This window comes from Melospiza melodia, chromosome 1, assembly GCF_035770615.1.
Source record: "Melospiza melodia melodia isolate bMelMel2 chromosome 1, bMelMel2.pri, whole genome shotgun sequence".
Classification (NCBI taxonomy): domain Eukaryota; kingdom Metazoa; phylum Chordata; class Aves; order Passeriformes; family Passerellidae; genus Melospiza; species Melospiza melodia.
This window is the reverse complement of record NC_086194.1, coordinates 155,474,769-155,499,400: the sequence shown is the minus strand read 5'-3', so window position 1 is coordinate 155,499,400 and position 24,632 is coordinate 155,474,769. Positions and strand designations below refer to the sequence as shown.

At 35.9% G+C, this 24,632-nt stretch overlaps 1 protein-coding gene across 1 annotated transcript in view; it reads right to left on the bottom strand.

Annotated features, from left to right (window-relative positions):
- The window catches only part of CNGB3 (cyclic nucleotide gated channel subunit beta 3), a 59,295-nt gene that overhangs the window by 25,603 nt on the left and 9,060 nt on the right, over window positions 1-24,632 (bottom strand). Inside the window, exons 3-8 of the mRNA XM_063178370.1 lie at window positions 22,944-23,055; window positions 7,822-7,976; window positions 6,200-6,403; window positions 5,006-5,214; window positions 2,962-3,012; window positions 851-937 (exon numbers count right to left, since the gene is read on the bottom strand). Of these exons, the coding sequence (XP_063034440.1) occupies window positions 851-937; window positions 2,962-3,012; window positions 5,006-5,214; window positions 6,200-6,403; window positions 7,822-7,976; window positions 22,944-23,055 (818 nt within the window). The remainder of the gene's footprint in view (window positions 1-850; window positions 938-2,961; window positions 3,013-5,005; window positions 5,215-6,199; window positions 6,404-7,821; window positions 7,977-22,943; window positions 23,056-24,632) is intronic.

Here is a 24,632-nt window from a genome sequence, read left to right as displayed (position 1 = left end):
GATCATATGTATCAACAGCCACATTCTAGAGGATACTCTGTATCAATGGCAGCTGTATCAAATTATTCCTGTTCAGTATTTGCAGTTGATCAATCAGGGATTGCATGTAGCTTTTTCCTTTGTTTTGGTTCAATACACAGCTGGTTGCCTAATACAAGGTACTATTTAACTTTTCATTATTTCATATTATTTTAGTTCTGATTTAAGGAATTTTTGAAGTTTTATTGAATACCAAAATGAAGAACACCTTCGTTTTATTGCCAGAGTTCTGTATTCTCCCAGCTTTAAATGAAAGCCAATTCTTTGTAAGCATGTTGATTGTGTGCAGAGAAATGCATTTAGCCACACAGTGGCCCGTGTTCTAATCCCTTCTCAGACCTTTCATTACACAACTTCAAGGTCTTTGGAGTTGATAACAAAAGTAGGTTTGTGTTTTCTGTGTATAGTTTTTGTCCTCAAAATTACTTCCTATGTTTTTGAACACCTGACATGAGCAACTCAAAGGGAAGGTACATTGGCATTACTTAGTGATTTTTTTTTAATCTTTGAGAACGGAACAGTTAATTTGAGATTAATCTAGTTTAAATAATGTGAAAAATAGCTTAAATCAAAAAATACTTTTTAATGTTAGGAAATAATAAGGTCAGAAGAAAAATAAGAAAATAAGGACTTAATTTGGCTAGACTATGACCTGTATTTTTTGTTTCTTTATTAAGTTATGTTGTACCTTAGCCTGAAGATATTTTAAAGTTTCTAAATTTCATATTCCTAAATATTATAAAAAAAATTTCTGTGGCATTGCAAAAACATCTAGGCATGGTTAGCAATCCATCACTAACACAGATCTTACCTTCAGCATCCTGTTTGCTCGAAGTGCTGGATTAAATCCAAAGAAGAAGTATAAAATGTCAAATGGAAACACCGATATCACATCAAGCTGTTAAAGAGCAGAGAGGTCAATTTAAACTTCATAGTAATCATAATGTATTTACTTGCTGTCAAAAGCCTGCTTAGACTGAATCATGACTGTGATGATATTTGAAGAGTCAGCATGCTAAGCATGTAGCTTCCTAGGTACTGGCAGGTAAGATTATCTCCTTGAAAACACCAACAGCTTGGCTCTGCCCTGCTTTTGAGTCCCCTGTGCCTGAGATTTTAATCTGTTTCATGTGGATTATTAACAGTATCTCATATATTTGATCATTAATACATTCTGTTTTTTCAGCTGTAGTTCTGATCGGACTAAAATGTTTGGCATGGAGCTGGTGAGTGCATGTGGGGAGGCCACTACACAAGCACGTCTTAAAAGGCCTTTAAAACACTTCTTAAAAGCAATTCTTAAAGGTCCTTCTTGAAAGCTTTCAAACAAGGCTGCCTAAAGCAATTTGAGGGAGCACAATGAGTTAGATTTCTTGCTTGCAACCTACAAAAGGCATGTGTTCCAAACAACAGTTTCATATTCATCGTAGGATAATAAATTTGACTGAGTTGTATTTTTTTTGGTTGTGTTTTTTGTTTTTTGGTTTTTTTTTTTTTTTTTTTTTGTTGGTTGGTTGGTTTGCAGTTTCTTTTCTTCTATCAAAATTTTATGCTGCTTCTTCCCATATCACTCAAAATTTTATGCTGCTTCTTCCCATATCACTAAGGTTTTCAACATCTCCCTGCAGTCCATCAACAATGTGATTACTCTTCTTATATGTATCTTTATTATTTCCTAAGATAGAGAAGGAAAGCTGTGGCAAATTTATCTTTTCCTTTTTAAAGATCTTGGGATACCTTGCTTTGTTGCTGCTATTGCTTGGAAGAGAGGGATGTCTAACTCTGGGCTTCATCTCACTGAATCAGAAATGTGTTTGCTCTGAGGGGTGTGAATTGTGTTGGCAGCAGCCACCCTGCAGCTCTGACCTTTTATTCCATGCAGGCAAGAAGCAATTAATACCTGAACAGTGTGCAAAGCAAACCAAGAAATTGATTGAGAGAAACAGCCTCTTATGGTCTCCTTTCTCTCCCACTCTCAGACAAATGTCTAAGAGGAGGGAAAATTTAGTCAAAAGTGCATTAATATCAGTAACTGCTAATTAGTACCGAATCATATGACAAATTCCCACACTATATCTATATCTTGTGTGTCATGACAAAACTCACATTAGTTTTTTTCAGAAATCAAGAGCCCTAAACATACCTCAAGTGGGAACTTAAACTCCTACAAATCCACTTTGACTGTATGGTGTATATCCTGCATTTTGGATAGCTTAATATCAAGTATTTAAGTAATGATACCAGTCACTGAGAAAAAAAGCAACTCTGAACAACACAGGTGCAAAAATAGAGAAGGGGAGAGGGCAATGACTGAGGTGTGTGCTTATAGTAACAGACCTGTAAGTTCATCAGGAATTCAATAAACTACCTATCTTCCACTGACAAATAACCCCAACATTTAGGAGCAACATTAAGAATTTTCCTAAATCAAATTCATCTTTGTTTTTATAAAGTGCCATGACCATAAAAAAATCTTAGTTTGAATTATTGGCTCCTGTCAGTTATGAAATGTTCATTACAATGAGGTACTTCAAAAGAGTTTACAGAATAATTATCATCTCTCTTCAGGAGTTTTAATTTTTTTAAACAAATCTCTGGCAAATAGTGCTATTGTCTTTAGTGTGTGCTGGGATGACCTCTCAAAAACTAATCAAATTCTATTTTATTAATTTGTTACAATTCCAAAATAATACTTAAAATTGCATTTATAAATAATCTCTCTTGCAGTTAAACACTGTTTATGAAGATGTCAGTCTTCAGCTGGTGAGCCATTGTTTCATTGTACGCCATTACATTATATGCCATTGAGCCAATGTTTTCTGGTGATGTTCTTAAACCAACAGTGATTTTCAGTGAATGAAAGAAAAGTCCTGTGAACAGGCAGCAGTTCACATTGGCATCAGTAAGACAGGTTCTACTTACCCGAAACTTCACAGAGCTGCGGTAGAATTTCTCTGTTTCTGCTCTGTCTGACTACAGTGATAATGAAAGGAGAAAAGGGCAGAGTCAAGATCAAAATGTCAAGGATGAGCCTCTGCTATTCCACAGGACAGTAGTGGTGATGACAGTTAAATTAATGATGGTCTAAAAGTATGAATGGAGAAATATCTGTATGTATTTCTGAGAAGAAGTACTGTTATTAGTACAGCTTACATTAGATCAGATTTTATTAGAATCACTTGAAAAAATGACAGGTGGGGTTTGTCTGTTTTTTTCCAATCAGGGTGTTGGTCTAGAAAATTACATTACATTTTTTCCACAAAACTTCCCTCTCAAGACAACTGTATCACTTCATGTTCAACCCAACCCCCTTCATTTCATGGCAAAAAAATGCATTTATCTGTAGTGATTCCAAGAACAACTCAAAGAGTGTTTCAAATGATGCTGTACAAAATTAGCTCCTTGAAAGCTAACATTACCATTCTAGCATTACAATAATCAACACTGCATTCATTAGTAATGATTAGCTTTTATTTTTAAATTGTTCTTCACTGGAACTGATGCTAATGTAATAAGAAAGGATAATCACAAGTATATAAAGAAATTTATCTATTATTGTACTTTCTGTATTTATATCAGGGAAATTTTAAAAATAGCTTTAAGATCTTAATCATATTTCCATTCCAACTTTCACTATTATCACTTTAAACATTAAACTTAATGCAAGAGATCAGGCAGGAGATGGTTTCTGTGCACTAAAATCTGTGAATTGTAGAAATAGCTTCAAGGGAAATAGAAGCTGAGCTTCATATTTTAGAGTTTTAACTTTTTTCATAAAAATTGAGTTTTGTGGATTTAGGCAAATCTAGTTACTGAATATCTTAATGTGGAAAAATACGTTCCACTGCACTGCATTTAATATCTATTGAAATTATATTAGCACAGCTTGGTCTGTAAAGGTATCAATAATATCGTGTATGTACAATGTATAAATTTTTTCTAAAAGCACTAATTAGATTAGTTTTCTAAAAAACTAATCTCTAGAAAACTAACATTTTCTAAAATCCAAATTAGATTTGAAGATATATAATTTTGAATTTTCTGTCTGTTGGGCCCAGTAAAGTCAGGTTGAAGTAATCAAAACTTTTTTTTTCTGAATTAGGTATCTTTTTTCTATAAGATGTCAAAGAATCGAAAGCAGGGAAGACTAAAGAAAAGTTAACATTTTAGATACCCTTTGGTAGATTAAAGGCAAACTTTCAGATACTTGTTTAAAATTTTATTTTACATTTCTCTATAAAAAGATAACACAAAAATTGTAGCAAGAATCAAAATTGAACATACTTATTTCCCCAAAAGTGATTATCTCAAATAAGTTATTTTCAAAGTATCCAAAAATTACAAGGATTTGCTCTGATTTTGGAAAAAATAAAACCACCATGTCAATATCTGTTACAAAGCATGCATATCCTGTCCAACCCTAGCGGAATATGCCCTGTCTTCAACTGTGATTCTTGTACAAATAGGTGAAAATTTCACAAAAACATACAAACATACATTTATATTTATATTTATATTTATATTTATATTTATATTTATATTTATATTTATATTTATATTTATATTTATATTTATATTTATATTTATATTTATATTTATATTTATATTTATATTTATATTTATATTTATATTTATGCACAATTACATATGACCACTGATTCCAATGAGGAATCTGTTTGGAGCTGTACGCCTGTTTCAGCTGTTCTCATCTGTTACTTTCAAATCTGAAATCTTGAGTTTTTTCCAATTTTTAATGATTCAGGTAATGGATGTATTTCTTCCCACATAGGATAACGGAACGTCAGTCTAGAATGGAAGGTCAGTGATGAAAAATATATGAACCCTTTGACAGATAAAAAAGTTACATAGATTTGACACAGTGATACAAAAGAAGTGTCAGCTTGGATGAATTTCTATATTCTAACACACAACCACTGCCCATGGAAGTCCCACTTTCAATACTTACTATTATGTCTCCCCCTTTGATAAACCGCACTCGGGGCTGGAAAACGATCAAGTCGCACAGGTAGCAGAGGTCGCAGATGACATCGATGACAAACCAGTAGATGGTGTTACTGGGGGTTTGGTACGGGAACACGTAGCGCAGGGGGATGAACCAGCAGTTCCAGTTATAGGCAATTGTCACAAGCATCAGCCACGCCACGTAGCGGCGGTCTGCAAGGAAGAACATTGAACACAGAGGTGTGAACTTGGGGCCCGCTGCCATGCTTTAGCCACGTTCATTCTGCTGCAGCCTCTGGGAATGCTTCAGCCCAGACCCACCTACCATTCTCCCTTTTGCAGCTGGAACGGTGCTTAAGTGATATAGCTTGGAAAGAGGAGTCACACAAGGAATTTTCAAAAATGAAAGCATATTCAGTGCACCTGAAGAAACTTACATGATCAAATATAATTATTGCATATAAGATATTGCATCTTGCTCATGTATATGATAACTGACAAAATAATTATTTGGCTGTCACGGACATATTTTATGAAAAACTCTTTTGCTAGGATATTTTCTCCTGAGAAGCTGAGAGGCCTCAGAAATGAAATGTAAACAATAATTATCTACTGCTGTGGAATGGAACAGGTGCATCTTTGATTGGTCTCATGCGGTTGCTTTTAATTAATGGCCAATCACAGTCTAGCTGTCAGGGACTCTCTGGTCAATCACAAGATTTTATTATCATTCTTTTCTATTCCTTCCGAGCCTTCTGATGAAATCCTTTCTTCTATTCTTTTAGTATAGTTTTAATATATAATTTTCTTTTAATATAATATATATCATAAAATAATAAATCAGCCTTCTGAAACATGGAGTCAAGACTCTCATCTCTTCCCATATTGAGGTTGTCTGCAAATTCCACATTTGGCCCTAATGAATGGTACAAATTCCAGATCAAGAAACAGAAGACTTGGGTTCTAATTCTTGTCAGTTTCCATTACACTTTTTTGCGTACCATCTTTAAAACTGATGTCAATTTTCCCTGTTTGGAATAAATGTTTTTTAGGACAGGACCCCTGTGTCCCTGGGAATCGCAAACTGGAATGTGTTTCTTATGGTGCCTCACAGATGTGAGCCCGTGTAAGCCACCATGTGGTACGAGGTCACTTCAATATGACTTTACCCCATTCTATTACACAGATTTAAATTTACCTGTGTATGAGTCAATGGTATCTGGTAGCTTCATATACTCCATGTATTTTTTCAGTGGAGGTTTTTTGAATTTACAGCACAGCATATCACAGTAATGATCCTCCTCTGGCTTTGCTTCTGCCTCCTCTTTCTTTTCATCTTTTTTTTCATCTTTTTTTTCATCTTTTTTTTCATCTTTTGCTGGGGGTGGAGGCTTCTTTGGTGCTAGACACATAGATTACCAAAAATATAGGCATTTTAATAATCGCTCAATTAATTCACCCTGGTTTAACATGAAGATAAGCTTCATCATGTTAAAATATCTTCTAAAAACACTGGGCAGTGAATAAATTCATTCTATTAAATACATAGAAAACCACTTGAAGAATAAAATCACCACTGGTATAAACATGTACATCTGCTATCCTGAACTTAGATTACAGAGTGCAGTATCTCTATTGCTGAATTTCCCTGGACATTGCTTACAAGTTACACCTTTTATAAAACTGACAAGAAAATTGCTAATTCATAATTTAGCATTCACTAACACAACTGAGTATTTATCTTTACATGACTGGTGCAAAGAATGAATGCAGTGAGGATGGAGATAAGAAAAGACAGCTGTATCATGGGCTGATCTCTCCCCTCTCCTGAGACCTGATATGCAAGATGCAGCAGGTGAAACTACTGGGAAGCCCATGTTTTTTAACATTTCTAGGCTGATAAAAGCCTTGAAGCACTCCTTTGAACCCAGTTCTTGCATCTTTGAGCTGGATAATCTTGTTTGCACGTGTGTCCTATTAATTCTGGTGGCTTTACCTCTGATTAGGATACACAGTCTTAGCAGTAATATGACAAACTGGATCTATAATAAGTTAGGAAATAAAGATCATAAGTTCTACAAAGAGAACAAAAGATGTAGATCAGCAAATATACAATTTAGAAAAAAAATTCCTTTATCAGTTGATATAGTTTATTATTCTTCAGGGACCATTTTTATAGCTTTTTAAAAACCACATACACAATGAACAGCTACTAAAAAGTGCCAGAACATAAACCCACCACACTAATTTCTTTGTGGAAAGGAAAGTCAAACTTTCCTTTGAAGAGGAGAAAAATTGATTTATATTTCATATTTTGTCAAAAGTCAATGATTGATTAATATCAGATGAGTTTGCTCTATTTAAAGCATGGACTTAAAATCTTCAGTGTGTCCAGATTTCTGTTAAGGCTAAAATTTTTTTTACTTTATTTCCACAGAAGATCCCATATCAAAGTGACTAACATCCACTCATAAGATATATGTTTCTTCATATGTTTCGGATTCATCTTCATGAATAAACATCTCTGGGAGCTATTTCAAAATACAGAAAACTTATTGACATGAATGATTCTAGATACTGCCTCTATAAGCTTTTCCCACAAATTCTTCAGTGATGTCATTCAAAGGGAGGGTGTACTTTAGGATTGTGGCTTACTGTAGAGAAATAGGGATAAATTGACTTCATAGGGCACAAAGTGATCCTTTCCAGTGGATAAACACACTACACTTACAAAAAAATTATCACCGTATTTTCTGTTACTACAAAATTATTTTCAGTTTTAAACTGAGCAAATGCACAGCTATTTCTAGAGGCACTTACAAGTTGGAGGACTTGCTTCGGGTGAAGATATCACTGGGTCATTCAGCTTTTCCTTGTAGGCATTTGCCCTTTCACGCAATTTCTTGACAATCTCTTGAAGCTGGGCATCAGCATACTCATTTGTTTGGGGACCGGGACCTGCTGGCTTCTGTGCACTGGTTAAAACAAAAGGGGGAAAAAGGCTTCATGTACTGGAAATCAATGGAAGGAAACAGTGGCAATTCTATTTCTGAACTGAATTCAGACATTGAGATTGGATCTTTAGTGAGCACAGTGTTTGTTCATATCACTTCATTCACGCTAAGTGGAAACCCAAGTTTCCTGCTCTTGCCTCCTGCTCATGCCAGCCGCAGCCTGTGTGTTATTTCAAGCAGAGGTCAGGGTACCCTGTTTAGCCTGCTGCACTAATGGCTTCCCACTGCTGCTGTTCACCAAGTTCTACTGTGGCTGTGTAGGGCCAAGAGTTTTCCTGATGTATTCACTAAGTTACACGGCATCCTCTTCACATCTGTGTGTAAAAATGTGCTCATTGTGATATGAGCACAATGAGGCAATATCCTAGTGATGACAGGAAGTGCAGGTGGAGGAGGAGGGACTTATGCTTACTTTACACTTTCTAATGTTGGGAAAATTTGTTTCATCTATGATTTTTATGGTTTGTCATAGCTTACATGAGGTAAAAAACAATTGCATCTGTTTTCAGTGGAAACAAAATACTGGTCTTCTTGCTGAGGTTTCTTCTTTTTCTGCTAAGAGTTTGCTCAGGGTCATAGTAACACTAAGCTGATATTGCAGCACTCACAGCATCTGTTCAAACCTGAGAACTATTGATTTTCAAACACTTGCAGACTCATACTCTGCACTGAAACGAACGCTTTCATTAGGTTTTATGCATGCTGGGCAGTCAAATATAACATCCAGGTGAAAGTGATTCTTGATCAACTCTTCAGTGCTTATTCTTACTTGAAATTTCATCCTTGATTATTTGCTACTGTCTGATTTTGCAGACTGGGGTTGTTTTTGAGTGTAACTCAGCTGGCAGCTGGGCCACACATTTGCACTTCCTCTATGTAGAGACCAGGATATGGGAATCTTTTTCTGTGTCCTTGACTCAGCCCTTCTCAGCTGATGTGATGCACGGGTGTCAGAGATGGTTGGAAATGGCTGGGACTGACACAAGGCAGCTTGAAGTCTCCTTGCCACAGGTCACACTTGCAACCTTGTACTGAAATTCTGAAAGCTATGCCCAATATAGGAGCTACAGCAGGAAATGGTTCTTTCTTTCTTAACAGTTTTTCGGCTCTCACAAGTTCCACAGGGATGTGGCTACAGCAAGAGTAGCAGCAGATCAAAAGTGACATATGCTTGAAATGCCCAGATTCTTGAGAAAATCTTCCCAAATGTGAGTAGGGGAAAAGTGGTATGGCAGTACCTTGGGTAGGGAAGAAATGAACACTGCTGCAAAAGTGCTCTTTGAATAAACACCATGTCTCCTCAAAACCTAAACCTACTTTGAAATTTCTAACAGAAGGAGCTGTAGCTAAAAAAGGAGAGTGTCAGAGTGGGATGTGTCTAGCTTTTTGAGAAGCAGTTTTCTGGAGACACAACACAAATCACAGTGCCCAAGGAAGTATAATTTAAGCTTAAAAAAATCCTTCAGCAATAAAACCATTGGATAAAGTGGAGATATGCTCCACTTAGAAGCAGAAGCAAAAGTTTGGAATTATATGCTTGTCATTCCTCTATATTAAGCCTTGTATATTGTCTCTTTCTTAAAACTCCTCAGACAGGAGATTAATCAAAACAGTTCTGATACATTTTGTAATCTCATCACAGTTCCTTTTGTGTCACATTGTCCCTTTGCTCAGGCCATCTGTAAGGTAATGACATTTCTGGTTTTGAGCTAACATCTCACAATTCATTTTTTGCTTCTATGCAAAGACTTTAAAATAGTTCTTAGTCTTTGTTGTTGCTGTATTTGCTCAGGTCATTAACTATCTTATAGTTACATACCCTTACCACAAGAGTCATGACAAAGACCCCTACTAACTTCTTTCTAGGAATAAGCTACAAACTGCTTGAGATTCTCCTCCAGTTTCACAGATATTCCAACAAAAGTTAAAGTCTCCTCTATCATGAATTTGGTACAATTTAGCACAGAGCAGCCATGTTTCTATTTGGTACTGATTAGAATCTATGTGACTTAGTCTAAAGTTATTTGCCCTGCAGTTGATGACAAATTGATTTTCCTTGCCCTACTTCTCATTTGGCTTGCATTACGTCCTATTCCATTATTTTCTTGTAACAAGATGCTTACTTTAAATTTTCTTTGGTTAATACAGGTGGAAGAGAAGGAAGCATGTTGAACACTGCTAATTTGAGGATGTTTATTGTATGTGTACTTTGTGTGGGGGTGCACTTTAAATTGCCTGGGCAAATGAAGTCCATTGAAACTTCACTAAATTACTTTTAATTAAACTTGACTCCTTCTGTCCCATCTTATCTTTGACCTTTGTGCAGTATGTTACAATAGGCCTAGGTCTGTCTTACTTAGTCTCTATGTAGTCCTTTACAGAGTGGAAATGTTTATTCCCTGTACAAGTTACTTCATGTGGCCTAGGAAATGAAAGTCAGGATGGCAACTCATGTACTATGCACACAGTCTTACTACTATCACAAACATATTTTGTTTAATGATAGCAATATATGTAAAATGAGAAGTATAATAATAATATAGTTTTCTAATATTTTTCTGTGACAGTGGTCACAAGGGTTTTCAGGGTGAGAGAGAGACAAGAATGTTGAATGAATCCATGTTCAGAAGGCTTGATTTATTATTTTATGATATATATATTACATTATAACTATACAAAAAGGAAATAGAAGGAAAAGTTCTCAGAAGGCTAGCTAAGCTAAGAATAGAAAAGAATGAATAACAAAGTTCTGTGTCCCAGCAGAGAGTGAGAACAGCTCTGCTGTGAGTGGCCAGTAAATCCAAACATCCACAGGAGACCAATCATGGACACACCTGTTGCATTCCACAGCAGCAGATAACCATTGTTTACATTTGTTGCTGAGGCCACAGCTTCTCAGAAGGGAGAAAAATCCCAAGAAAGGATTTTTCACAAAATATTTCTGTGACATTTTTCACTTCTAGATTTTATTTTTGTAAAACTTGTAGACTTAAACTTGTTTTTTTTAGTGATAAAATTGCAGTGCTTTTATTCTCCTCAAGCCACAAGAAAAGATTTTGACACCTATAGCATAATTAAAGAATATCACCTTGAAATAGGCTATGGAAATACTGTATTGAGTATACTAATGTATGCAACAGCTGTTAAGGACTGTGGCTTGAAAGTTTTCTGTGTTAAAAGTTCAAATAAACAGTGATAAGAGATGCAAAAGTTCAGAAGTCTTGCCCTTTTCTAAGTTGCCATCTGGGGTTTTAATTCCTCTCTGTTTCTGGCCATGAACACCAAATACCTGAGTTCAATTTCACATTTAATCTACCTGGTGACCCCTGAGAAAATGTATTTTATAAATGTATGCTGCCTGGAAAATATCCATAATACTTTTTGCTGATTTCAGTTATAACCCTATTTTATTTGCAGCACCTAAGAAACTTTCTGCTAATTACACGGAAATAGAGTTCTTGGTCCTGCTTTCAATGCTTTTATTGAGCTCTGATGTTGTGATTTGTGATTGCATTTACAATCTCTGTCTTGAAAAAAAAAGTCTTTTCTGAATAAATTAGGGAGAATCTCTGATTCAGATAATCAGTTTTCAGAAGGATATGATAATACACAGAGCATGATGGCACAGATGAGAAAGATTTTAGAGAGAAAGAAAAATGTATTTGCAAGCATCATGATATGTATTGATTCAAAAATACGTCCTCAATTTTTGCTGACAATCCCAGTGTGAGTAATACTATGGAAGCTCTGAGTTCCAAGTCTAAGATTGGTCATCCTAAATTACTAGGAAAGCTAGTAATAGAAAAAATCCAACATACTAGTCACTTGCTTGGTACAGCAATAGAGGTATTCCAAAAAGCTAAATTCCCCTATTTTTGTTCTACTGTCTTTATAGTCCAAAGAAGGCTTCCCTGAGGAGAGGTTCAGAATGACTGAGATAGGTTTCTGCTTGAATTGCCTGTGAACAGAGACTATTTTTCTCCTCCTTTATCTGCACAGGATGCTGATGGGATTTTAGGAGTGAGCTTTAATAGTCCCCTTCATGATTTTGCTACAAGATGTAGTAGTGTACTAATGATTTTTAATAGGGCATTGGATTTGGAAGACTAAAAAGTAAGAAGGATTCCTATGCAGGAAAATTTGAGTTATTTAGTCCAAGTAATAGAAATGAGGACAAATCTAATGCCCCATACTACAGACACGTACTTAGAATCAAATTGTAGGAATGTTGTTTGTAAATGCTGAGATCATCAGTTGCAGGTGACAAAGGGATAAATGTCCGAGTGTTTAGTCAAAGGCAAGTTGCCTACGAGCCATACATAATCTGGCTATGGAAAACACTGGTGCAAATATAACTGTAGAATGCATATTACATACTGCCAAGGAAGTAAATATTAACATTGGAATATAGCCCAATGTGAAAATTATTCTGACCAACTATACTCAAAAGGTGCATTCCCATCATCTAAGACACGAGAAAGTCTCTTAGATTGGTCAAGGTTACTGGGAACATGACTTTGAAAAGGACAAAAAACCAGATTGAGACATAATAAGATCACTGTCTATGAGATCAAATTTTGGTGCTGAATCATGGGAAAATAGGTATTTGAGCTGAGAAAAAGTATTGTGAGAAGAATAAATGTGAATAGAGGAACAGTGAATTATCATGAGTTAAATATATGAAGAAAGTTTTCAAGCCTTTAATGACCAGAATTTTAAGCAGCTTTCATTATGAGTGAGGAGCAGTTGAAAGAAGTGAGATAGACTTCACGATTATATTAGCTAAGATCATGAAGACTGTTGTAGGCTGTGATTCCCAAGAAAGTAAAAGAATGTATGCAGCCTGACATGAAATCCTTTTCATCAAACAAACCTGAAATTTATAAAAGTTTGGGAAGTGGATAAGTGACTTAACCTGTATATTTGCCATCTATTTCTTATTCAAAATATCTTAACAGTTCAAGTGCTAAGAAAGTAAGTTTCTAAGATATATAGATTATCTTAAAGTCTTGGAACAAGCTGTTCACACATTAGATTCCATGGACTTTCAAAAAGCTCTTATTTAAATTGTAATTTTCCTGAACTGTCTTGAAACAAGTGCCTTCCTCTGACCCATCATCTTTTCCTTTAATCACAGAATCATCAAAGTTGGAAGAGAACTTCAAGATATTCTAGTCCAACAGTCAACCCAGCACCATCACAGTTATCCCTAAACCAAGCGCCACATCCAGACACTTGCCTTTTCCACTCTTTCACTGATGACTTTTTTTCCCTAATACAAATCTGAACCACTCCTAGCAAGGGAAAGTGTCTGATAAAGGCCCATTTTTACTGATACAGAAGATTGTGTCCTTTTCTATTTGATGCATTTTTTAAATACTGGCAGTATATTGACTTTTCTTTGCAATAAAATAGAATAAATCACATTTTTATTTAACTTCATTTTAGGATTGAGTTGTTCTTCACAACATAATTTTATTTTAAAGTAATGTTCCTTTGTCATACTATATATTTTATTATGTGTTTCATGTATTTAAACATCGTGACACCATAATATTTGTGTTGGTTTTGGTTTAATGTATGCATAAGCAAGAATGGGCCATAGGCACTTAGGAGCTTCATGCAGAAAACATGTAAGAAAATTTTGCCATTGGAATTCATGATTTTCCCTTAGTTCAGAATCTTTGTACAGAGATCATGCTTATTTGGGCCCTAAAAAAATGTTCTTGAAAAAAAAATGCATAGATCATCCATTTCCCAGACCATGTGTTGTGTTCATAAAGCAAAATAGATATGGAAGCAACAGTGTTCAAGGAAGGCACTATCTTTCAGATTTATCCACTGGTATTGAGCTCAGAATAAACTCCTTGATGCAATGCAGACTGAAATCTCATAATCTAGGCTGCAGAGATTCCTGCTTTTTAGCTAAACTTTATTTCACAGCAGCTTCTCTGACAATCCTCCTAGTTATTTAGTCACAACAACCTGTGAATCCTCTAATCTTCTTTACAGTACTCTCAAAGGAGAAGTCTGTCTCAATGCTGAACACATGGAACTCTCACTGAGGTACCAGATTAAAATGTGAATAAGATTTTATTTTAATTAAAATTCTGCAGTAGGAACTATAAAAGAAGTAGAAAGAAAGTAGTAGGGATTTTGAAAGAATCAATTAGCTGTGAAAAAATCACCTTTCCTGAAGGTAACAGGTGATATATTGTTTTTTAATTGCACTATTTATTATGATGTGAGAAATAAGGACAGAATAATTTCTAATACTAATTGCTTTAGAGCAAAGGTACAATAATCTAAAGAAGTAACTTTCATTTATTTCCTTATCTGGTGCTGTTTTGTCATTGTTTCTTATCTGTAAGTAATTAAATTTGACTGGGGCATCTGCCATTTCTCAGGAATTTTTAACATTTTAGCATTTAAATACAAACACATATCTTACATACATAAGCCTTTAATTTACAACTATGTAAAATAATTTAATCAAAGTACATGTTTGTACAGAGTTCATCAGCACAACACAAACACTTCCTATTTTCTATCTTTCAGTTTTCTTAATATGCAGGGAATTAAAAACAAAAATAAAAATGCCATAAAATTTCCCACTGTGAATATTTTCAAAGGTAGGAAAAAAGTCTCAAATTTGAAAAACTTTATTTCCAATACATGCTTTTGTTTGTCATCTGTCTTCATAGAGTCCCTAAAATAATCATACAACCATAAGGCTCTAGAGATGTTTGAGATATCCTGTCCTCACAGCTCCAAGCAGGATCAGGTACACCTGAAATATTCTTATCTAACCTTTTCTTAAATATCTCTTGGCTAGTCATGTCTATTCCGTAATTTTTCTGAAGAATTTATTTCTGTGCTTCACTAGCTTCCTTTTAGAATTTCTTTTTCCTCAATGTAAATCTCTTTTGGTACAATTTGTCCTATGCATTTTCAACATGGGGTAAAATTTAGGGGCCTTTCTCTTTTATCTCACTTTTTGTCCATCTGCACATTTTAATATTTTCATTTTTATTTTTTTTTCCCAAACAAAAAGGATTTGGTACAAGGGTAATAATTATATGATGAATAAGAATGTCGGGTAATTCTATAATTAAGCGTGTGTTCTCAAACTTCATGCCATGGGCCATGGGCCATTGCTGCCCTTGCTAATTATATAAAATTACCTTGGTGTGACCATCTTTGTTGCAAATCTACCTTCATTGGGGTAAACTGTTACAGCACAACCTGTGTAGGAGCTGACTACATGTACCTTTCCCAGGATCACACAGAATCTTGGAGAGAAAGAACCTACTCTTCTGAGATGACTTCCAATCACTGCTATTCAGGACCATCCTCTCCCCTTCTGCAGGACCCCAGCACATTCCTTTCCAAACACAGCAGCAGGGCAGGTGTGCTCCCTGCAGACCCTGCTCACCACTCCTCTCCTCCTGGGTATCCCTTACCCTGGGTACTGAATAAACCTGGGCTGCCAGATGTGTTTGACTTCCCATCTGACCCTCATACATCCACCTGTCACTGCTTCCTCTGTTCCTCTCTTGGGCTGCACGACATGGGATGTTTTCATCCTAAATTGCTAAGATTTGGGAAGAGGGTAAATAACTGGAGATGGGGTGTTTTAATAAAATATGTTGGACAAGATTAAACATAGGCATGAAGACTTACACTTGTCATGAAGTAATGATCAGTTTTGTTTTACTAAATGGCAAGCATTATGCTTTAGATTTATACACCTCTTAGATTTATCAATAAAGGCCTTGATATATATGCAAATGTTTGGTACAAATGCGATTTAACTACAAATGCAATTTAAATATAAATGTTTTATATTACACATAGTAGTGTCCGTGTCACAATGCTCATTGCTTGCTTTTTTCCTCGAAAATGACTCAACATATAATAGCAGAGATAAAATTTTAAATAAATTATCTTTTCTCTCTTTACAAAAATGTCTCTTACTTTAAAAAATACTAAGTGAATGTAGAATTTACACAAAATGCACAGAAATTGCATTTAACCAAAGAAATCAATCAACAGCAAATTATGACAAATAATACCCTTACTTTGTTACATATTCAAAAAACCCCAATTTTTTCCATTGACACAGTTAGCAATAAATATGTATGAATACTATGAGTATATGATTTGAAACAATGCAAGGATAAAAAAATCCTGCATTTCAGTCTGTATAATGACATATTTACCCTTTCCTCACTTCATTTATTCTTCAATGAAGAACTTCTGAATTCACTACTTTTTAATTTCAGGCTGCCTACTTGATTGCCATGCAGAGTGAGTGAAATTAAATAGCAAGGGTAACTGCATCCTGCAGATCGGATAGAATTTAAAGGCTCTGGGAAAAGACATCTCAGCAAAGATTACAGCAAGTTTAATCCATTTTGGTACAGACAGCACACCATCACCTTTCTATTTAATTCACAGGTTCTCAATGTAGTCATTCCAGAAACTCAAGTCCTAGAAGTAGAAGTAAAAGGCTCTGAAAAAAAAGGCCTAAGCAGAGGGAACATAAGTGCTAAGAAAAGTATTTTATTTTTTAAAACATTAATGTATTTTAAGTCAGGCCTAATAAATATATTAGATGCATTCTATCTGTTTACCATTTCAGGTAAACAGATAGAACGATTAGCTGAAAACAACTAAGGAAATGTATTAGCCTCTCCCTAAAATGTACTTGGAACTGTTTTTAAACTGGGATTTTTTGTAAGGCCCAGCATCGGCCTTGTTATACTTCATCTAAATGTGATTGGAGTTTATTGCCATGAGTGTTGTTTTGGTACATCCCTGGTGCTCCTACAGTAACCAAGGATTTCTGGAGACTCTGCAGAGGGTTGATACTGGGTTTGTTTCACTAATGTGCTGAGATTTTATACTTGTGGTAGGACATAGTTTCTCTAAGGTGCATCTACTGGGTGAATTGATGTGTTGTAACTAGTGGATAGCAAGCACTAATAAGCACAGTAATTTTCTTTTTCGAGGCTATTGAGGTAATGAAGTGCATTACTCACTAAGAACATGCTACCAGCAGGAGTTCTTTTTATTAACCTGGCTATGCACCACGTAGCAAATTGCCTCTTAATCTTTGTTTTGTTTTCTTTTCTTGCTATTAGGCAAATTAAAGAGGGAAAAAAATCTTTTTAAAGGACTGGTAGAGTCTATTAAGTAATAGGACGTAGCTATGAAAATGGCAAACCACAAGCATGAAGTTCAGTTTGCCTGAACCACCCATGGTCATATGGAAGCTTGCAGTACTGGAATTCCTTTTTTTTTAGAAAACGTTGAAAGCTGTTTCTGCATTTGAAAAAGCAAAACCAAGTGAGTATGCTTTCTGGGTGGGAATGATATTTTTAAAATAAGTTTAATATTTTTTTAAAATGTATTTAATGCATTTTATATTTTTTTATATTTTGTTTGTAATAACTATATTCTGAAGGTGGCATATCAGATATAATGTTTTGTTCCTCTCTAAACATAACTGAGAATGTGTAAGATTTTGAGATGAAATCTAAAAGCATAGAAAGTCTCAGTTACCCAATGCAATTTTTTCCTGTCTGTGATCTTGACTATTTAGCCTCCAAATATGGATTATTATTATTTCATGCAGTATTTTGCATGGCAGGGCTCATGATCTTTGACTGGGGTTTCAGTGTACTGCCTTAGTATAAATAGTACATTGTAATCGCTTTGGTAATCTGGGAAGATGAAATACTCTTACAAATTCAACAGGGCTTAAAGGCTTTTAAAAGACACAGAGGAGAGAAGAGGTCACAGAGGCTCTTTTTGTCCTTCCATTTCCTCTGATCTCTACTCTCAGGTGCTTTGTTTACCTTCTTCCACACTCTATCTTTTCCAGGACTTGATGCAATTTTGTCTCATACCTTGCAGCTTTGTGCTAGTTTCTTGTTAATAAGGCTCCCCGTCTTCTATTAGAGTGCAAATGAGGTGCTGAGTGCTCTTCTGCTCCCTTATTTCTTGCTGTGAAGAGACAGGGTAGTCCTAGCCCACCCTTCCAGAGGTTATTATTGCTCAGCAATTAGCTATTAATGAAAATTACCAGTTGCTCTGTTATATTATAAATAAAGATAGAGGGGAGAAAAAAATAAATTGGCAGACAGAGCCAATTTGTGTGCAGTTCTATCCAAGCCATTAGGAAACAGATATTAAATGTTTCAGTCTCTAGGCTGTAATTCAGTGCTTGGTACATCCTCCATTCTTGAGGGTTTCTTCTTTCAGACATAGTGTTCAGGGGGCTGAGACCAGTGCTGCGTCTGTCTAGTCTTTATTAAAGTCCATCACCATGTACTGGAGTATTTAAAAAAAATGAGGATGTGCTGAGGGGGAAAGGAAAATTTTTTTTTTTTTTTTTTTTTTTTTTATGGACAGACAATTTCTATGGGAATTTTTAGGAGCAAATGCAGTATTGGTCAAAGGTTTTCATTCACTTAGCAAGCAAGCAAAAAAAAGAATTTACTCTTTTACAGGAAATTATAATAATGTGCTGTTCCAAACAGTAAAATTGCCTTCCTTCACTCTTCCTTACTCTATGTATCTGAGCTTGCACAGATGTATTTTAAAAAATTAAATGTCACAGTAACAGCAGATAAGGTGAAAACTTTTCTATTAACATTTCCATGAAATTTGATGAGTTCTGGAAGCATATGATTTGTGAATAAAAAACATATCCATGAACCTTATTTCATTATCTATATTACTCAGGCATATGGCCATACTGATTATTTCTTCCAAATCAGCTGACTTTTGATTAAACTTTGACTCTTGAAAGATAATTAGCATAAAAAAATAATCTACACAAATTAATTGCCCTGGGACTCCCAGCAGGACTTTCACCCACAATCTGTGCCCATGGATCTTTGTTGTCCATCTCAGGTCAGGCTTTGGTCACTGCCTGGGCAATGTTTAGGTGTGTCTACTGCCAGTTCTGCCTCTGGTCCTGTCTCCCAGACAGATTTTGGACCCGTCTTGCAGCCTTGTCTCTAGCCCTGTCTCTGACCCTGTCTTTTTTTCCTGACTGGACTCCCTGGATGGACTCTAAACCTGGTCCACCACTTGGCCTTGTAGATGGAGCCTGTTGCTAGGATCCTGCTGTGCTTGCTGCGCTCAGACCCTGTGAGGGTGACCCTTGTTGGTAAGAGCATGTTTGTGCTGGGGTTATCTTGGCTCTCCTCTCAGTGAACTCCTTACAGCAACCTGAAATACATCTGGGCAAAGTCTAAAATTCCAGTTAAGAAAATCCTACCAGTGATTTTGCCAATCTTGATTTCCATAACAATATCATAGAATCATAGAATTGTTTGATTTCCAATAGAACTTTAAAGATCATTTAGTCCATCCCATCTGCTTTGGACAGGGACATTGTCCGATAGATCAAGTTGCTCAGAGCCACGTCCAACCTGACCTTGAACAACTTCCAACAATGGGACATCCACAACTTCTCTGACAAGCCAGTGTCTTACCACTCTCATCACAAAAAATTTCATCCTTATATGTAGTCTAAATCTGCCTTCTTTAAAATCATCACCCCCTGCAGAATTGCAAGAAAAATCATAATTCTCTTAGCCTTTCCTCATAGGAGAGATGCTCCACCTCTCTGATTATTTTTGTGGTCAATGTCTCTCCTGTACTGAGGACTTCAGAGCTGGGTGCAGCACTTCTGGTGGAATCTCAGCAGGCTGGAGTAGACAAGGGTGAATCACCTTCCTTGACATGCTGGCCACACTTTTTTGACGCAGCCTGGGATACAGTTGGCTCTCAGTTCTGAGCATACACTGCCATCCCACGGCTAATTTTTCATTCACCAATGTATCTCCAAGTCCTTCTCTGCAGGTCTGCTCTCAATCTCTTCATCATGCAGGCTCTGCGGGTAGGGGTAATTAGTGTAAGCCATGTGCAGAACACTGCACTTGGTCTTTTTGAAAAGCATGTGTAGGCCCACCTCTCAAGCCTGTCAAGGTCCCTCTGGATGGCATCCATTCCCTCCAGTTTGTAGGCTGCACCACACAGTTTGATGTTGCCCAAGGGGTAGTACTCCTTACTAATCTCTATTTGAGAAGTGTCCAAAAACATGGATTAAACAGTAACAGAGAAAAATCTTGGACAAAAGGACTCTTAGTTGACTATCCTGACTGTCCTAGCAGTCCTTGAAACGGCTTTGACTAATAAAACTAGCGTTTTTCCAAATTACTCCCAGGTATGGAAATACCTAGAAATTAGCAATGAACAAACTCTTCAGGAAGCATATTTTATTGTTCTAGTTGGCCTCAGTGCTAGACAGTGGTTTGAGCGTGTTTCATTTACTGCTATTTTTGTAGATCACATGTATCTATTTGACTCAAATTCTCAGCTTTTCTAGATGTGATAAAGGCAGTTGATTTCCCTAAAAATATTCTAGTGAGCAAATTTGAACACACAGACTCAATAAGGCAGTAGTAACCTTGATAAGGAATGGGGTCTTAATAGACTTCCATGAACCTTAAGAAGCAATAAATTAAATTCTCTCAAATGCACATTTTAAAAATCATTCTTCCTTCAGCTCTGACAGTCATACAACAGATCTGGTTAATTTAGTTTCATACCAGTGCAATTACACCAGACTACTGCAGAATTTAGGGAGTAACTATTTTGGCAGTACACTTTACCAAATATTTACTGTATTTTTAGAAACTGTTGCTCAAATTAGACTGACTAGGTATATCTGAATAGACATCTTACACTGTGTCAGAACACCTCTGAGAAAGCAATGTTTAATGTAAATATTTTGAATTTTCTTTTAACAGACAGATTTTGTTTCTACTAATAAGAAGCATACCCTTTTGTTTCATAAGCACATAATTATGTTAACCATGGTTACAAGATTTACTAGTGAAACTGTAAGCATTGAATAACATATTGTATGATGACAAAAAAGGAGATTCTTATCTAGGTTCTCATTTTTGACCTACCGATTCACATTGAAGTGACTAAGTTATTTATAACTTTTCCATTCTTTCTAGTCAGAGTTATTTTTAATTGCATCTATTATTTTATAGAGGCATGTGCAGTAGCATTTTGCTTGATTATTTCCAGACACAAAGTCTGTCTTAGTAAAGAGAAGAAAGTATGTAGTTAATTTATCATCTCTATAAACTAACTCCATGTCAGGGAAAGATTTTTCTTTGTGTCATTAGGACAATCAAATAGAAGGTAAAAACAAGCAGGAGGATTTTTTACCCAGTTCTGTATTTAGTGTATCAGTTTTTCTCCACTCAAAGTGATCTCAAAATGCAGAAACTTCATGATGCATAGCAATGGGCCATGTGAGAGTAAAGACTTGAAGATGACTGACTAGATAACAGCTTTCCATAAAAGGATCTGGGGGTCCTGGGGGACAACAAATTGAGTATGAATCCACACTGTGTTCTAGCAAGTAATGAGGGCTAACTGATTTAGAAAGAGCACCAGAGGTGCACAGCTAGAGTATGAGAGAGAAAAGAAGCAAGTTAAAGCAAAGGAAAATTTAATTCCATTTAGTTTTCATTATAAGGGGGTTCAAAGGGTGGACCAGTTTGCCCAGAGAAATTATGGAAATTCCGTTATTGATGATATAGATTCACAATTATGCTGAAAAAAGTTTTGGGTGCCTTGATCTAACCTGGGAGTTGGGTCTAACCTCCAAATATTTTCAGCAGGACTTTGGACCTCATTCCTTCTGGAGAAGCCTCCCAGCCTGAGCTGTTCTATCAAGACCTCTATTTTCCATAGTGACACAGAGAGTGTCTTCAAGGGCACACTCAGCAAGTTTGCAGATGACACCAAGCTGGGTGGTGTAATCTGCAGGACTAAAGGAGAGCCAAAAGTATGATCAGAAGTCTGGGGCACTTCTCCTAAGAGGAAAGGCTGAGAGAGTTGAGGTTTGTCAGTCTGGGGAAGAGAAAGCTTCAGGGAGAACTTATCGCTAGCCTTTTAGTATTTGAAGGGGGTCTGGAAGAAAGGTGTGGGCAAACATTTTAGGCGGGGTTGTGACATTACCAGATTTAACATTTTTAAACATAGAGAGGGCAAATTTAGATTAGATATAAAGAAGAAATTTTTTACAGCATGACTGGTGGAACATTGGCACCTGTTAGGCAGAGGTGGTGGATGCTCCATCCCTGGAAATATTCAAGGCCAGCTGGTATGGGGCTTTGAGCAACTTGAGCCACTTACAGCTGTCCCTGCTCATTACATAGGGGTTGGACTTGTAATGACAACCTTTAAAAGTCCCTACCAACCCAAAGAATTCTATTATTCCATAAATTTATGAATCTCTGCTTCTGAAATGACTATAAACTATTCAAAGCTTATTGCTTTCTAGACTTCATTTTTATTTTCACAAAACAGTCACCTCGGCTTTTTACAAAGCTTGAATGACACTAGATTCTCCCCTGAAGGAATACTACTCTTTCATTTGTTTGTCTCTTCCCAGCAAGAGATAGCACTAATCTTCTGATTATGGAGACTAATGCTGATTTAATGGCATAACTCAGGAAAAAAATGTGCAGGGTGAAAATTTCAAGTTGAAATGATGCGACAAACATTCCAGATATTCAGGGCAGCATTCTGGGACTTTCTTTTTTGCTAAGATATAGTAACAATTAAGCAGCAGCACTGCTAAAGTTTGCATGTAACTGTAATTGAGAAAATCCTTTTCCTCATTCCTGCAATTTAGGATGATGTACATAACAAACTATCAAAATCATATAATAAATGAATGCCTCAGAAATGCTACCTAGAAATTGAAATAAAGCTCTTCGGATCCTTACAGGATGGACTTTTAAAGAACAGATATATGGCACACAGAATGTTAAGTCAGGATGCCAGGTAGAATCTTCAAATTTTTAAATTACATTTACTCACTTAGCATCTTCTTTCCCATTTTTGAGTTCATGCTCTTGCTGTTGAGTTGTCTTAGCTGGTTCAGTTGAGTTTTCAGGTTTTGAAGGCTCAGGTGCCTTTGCTGATTCTGTATCTAGAAAAAAATGTTTTAATTTTAAAAAATGAATTTTTAAACAATTATAATAATAATTTTGAAGGAATCACAGTCTGTGTGACATTATTTCTTCAGTAGATAAGCACTAAGAGACACAACTTCTAGGACCTGACCTCTGAACAGTATCCTGCATAAATCTGTTTCAGTGCTAACTGTAACTGCATGTTTATGATAAGTTCACCTTTTAGAATATGTAATTTACTTGTGGTTTTTAGATAGATTCATCAGTAGACAGCTCAACAATGGTCAATTCAGAGCTCTTCTGTATTTTTGAGGGACAAGAAGTGATGCAGCAAGGTAGAGGACAGATAGATCTGTCCAGAAATTCCTTGTGAAATACAGGAAAAAAGTGAAGAGTAGCTAATTTTCTTACAAATAGAAATGCTAATAAAATTATCTGTGCTTCAGTGTTTGTACTCCATCAAAGATGTTGCTTCAGCTGCCATGACAGTATTGTTCATTGCTGAGTAAATTATGATGGAAATATATAATTAAGGATGTGAATCTGTTGTACTTTGTCTAGTCTATTTCTTCATTTCTGTTACTAGTAACTTTTTTGAAGTCATCTAAGTAGGAAGTCTGTGGAGTTTGAAGCAAATGGCATGGTCTCTTGCCATTTGAGTGGCCTTAAGTCATGCTTTCTTATAACTCCTCCATATCTTTTTTTAAACTTCCATGTCGAAAAAGAATTTGATAGATCTCACCAGTCTGACACTTTGCATAATGGAGAACCAAGCTCAGCCTTCATAAATACTTGAAGTAATATAATGATAGAGGAAAAATTTGGCAGCAAAACATGGCAACAAATAAATCAGGAGTGTTGTATTTGCTGTTGTATGTGCTGTATTTTAAGTTTGAGACAGCTCAAAGAAAAATTTTTAATATTTTACATGGATCCTCTAAAGTTACTTTTCTGATCGTTAAACACCATATTTAGGTGTTTAACTATCCATAATTCCTTTAAAAGAAGTAAAAAATTCCAGCACTTGTTGCAGCTTCTGCTCCCTTTTTAATTCATGGTTTGTAGTATCCCAGTTCTCCCTGCCTTGGCTCCACAATCCAAAAAGCCAAGTACTCAATCAAGAGTGACAGCAAAGCTAATCTCAACATTTCTGTAATCACCTCACTTTGGGATTTTTTTTGTTATAGTAGTTACTCCTAGCTGTATAGTAGCAGTTTGAGTACAGAACAGAAAAAGTGCTTTTGCTTTGCTATAGTTCAGGAAGGGAAGAATTTCTTTCGTAGAATTCCCAGCCAGCTCCACTGTCTTGCTCTAGCAGCCTGACCAGTATCACATCTATGCTTCCCCTCCCATCTCTACTGGTTGGATATATATAAATGTAGAACTTGTCATGGCTAGCAGTTACTAATATAAAAAGCAAGAGTTTCCTGAGCTGCTTCTTTTGTCTGCTCAAAAGCACATTTTAGTTCAACTTAATAATCAACTGACATGATCTTATTATATTTTGAATCCACAATATATTGTTTTATAGGGTGATTCACAAAACATTGACTCACTTTTATCTTCTTTTTTTGTCTGTGGAAGCAATATTTCC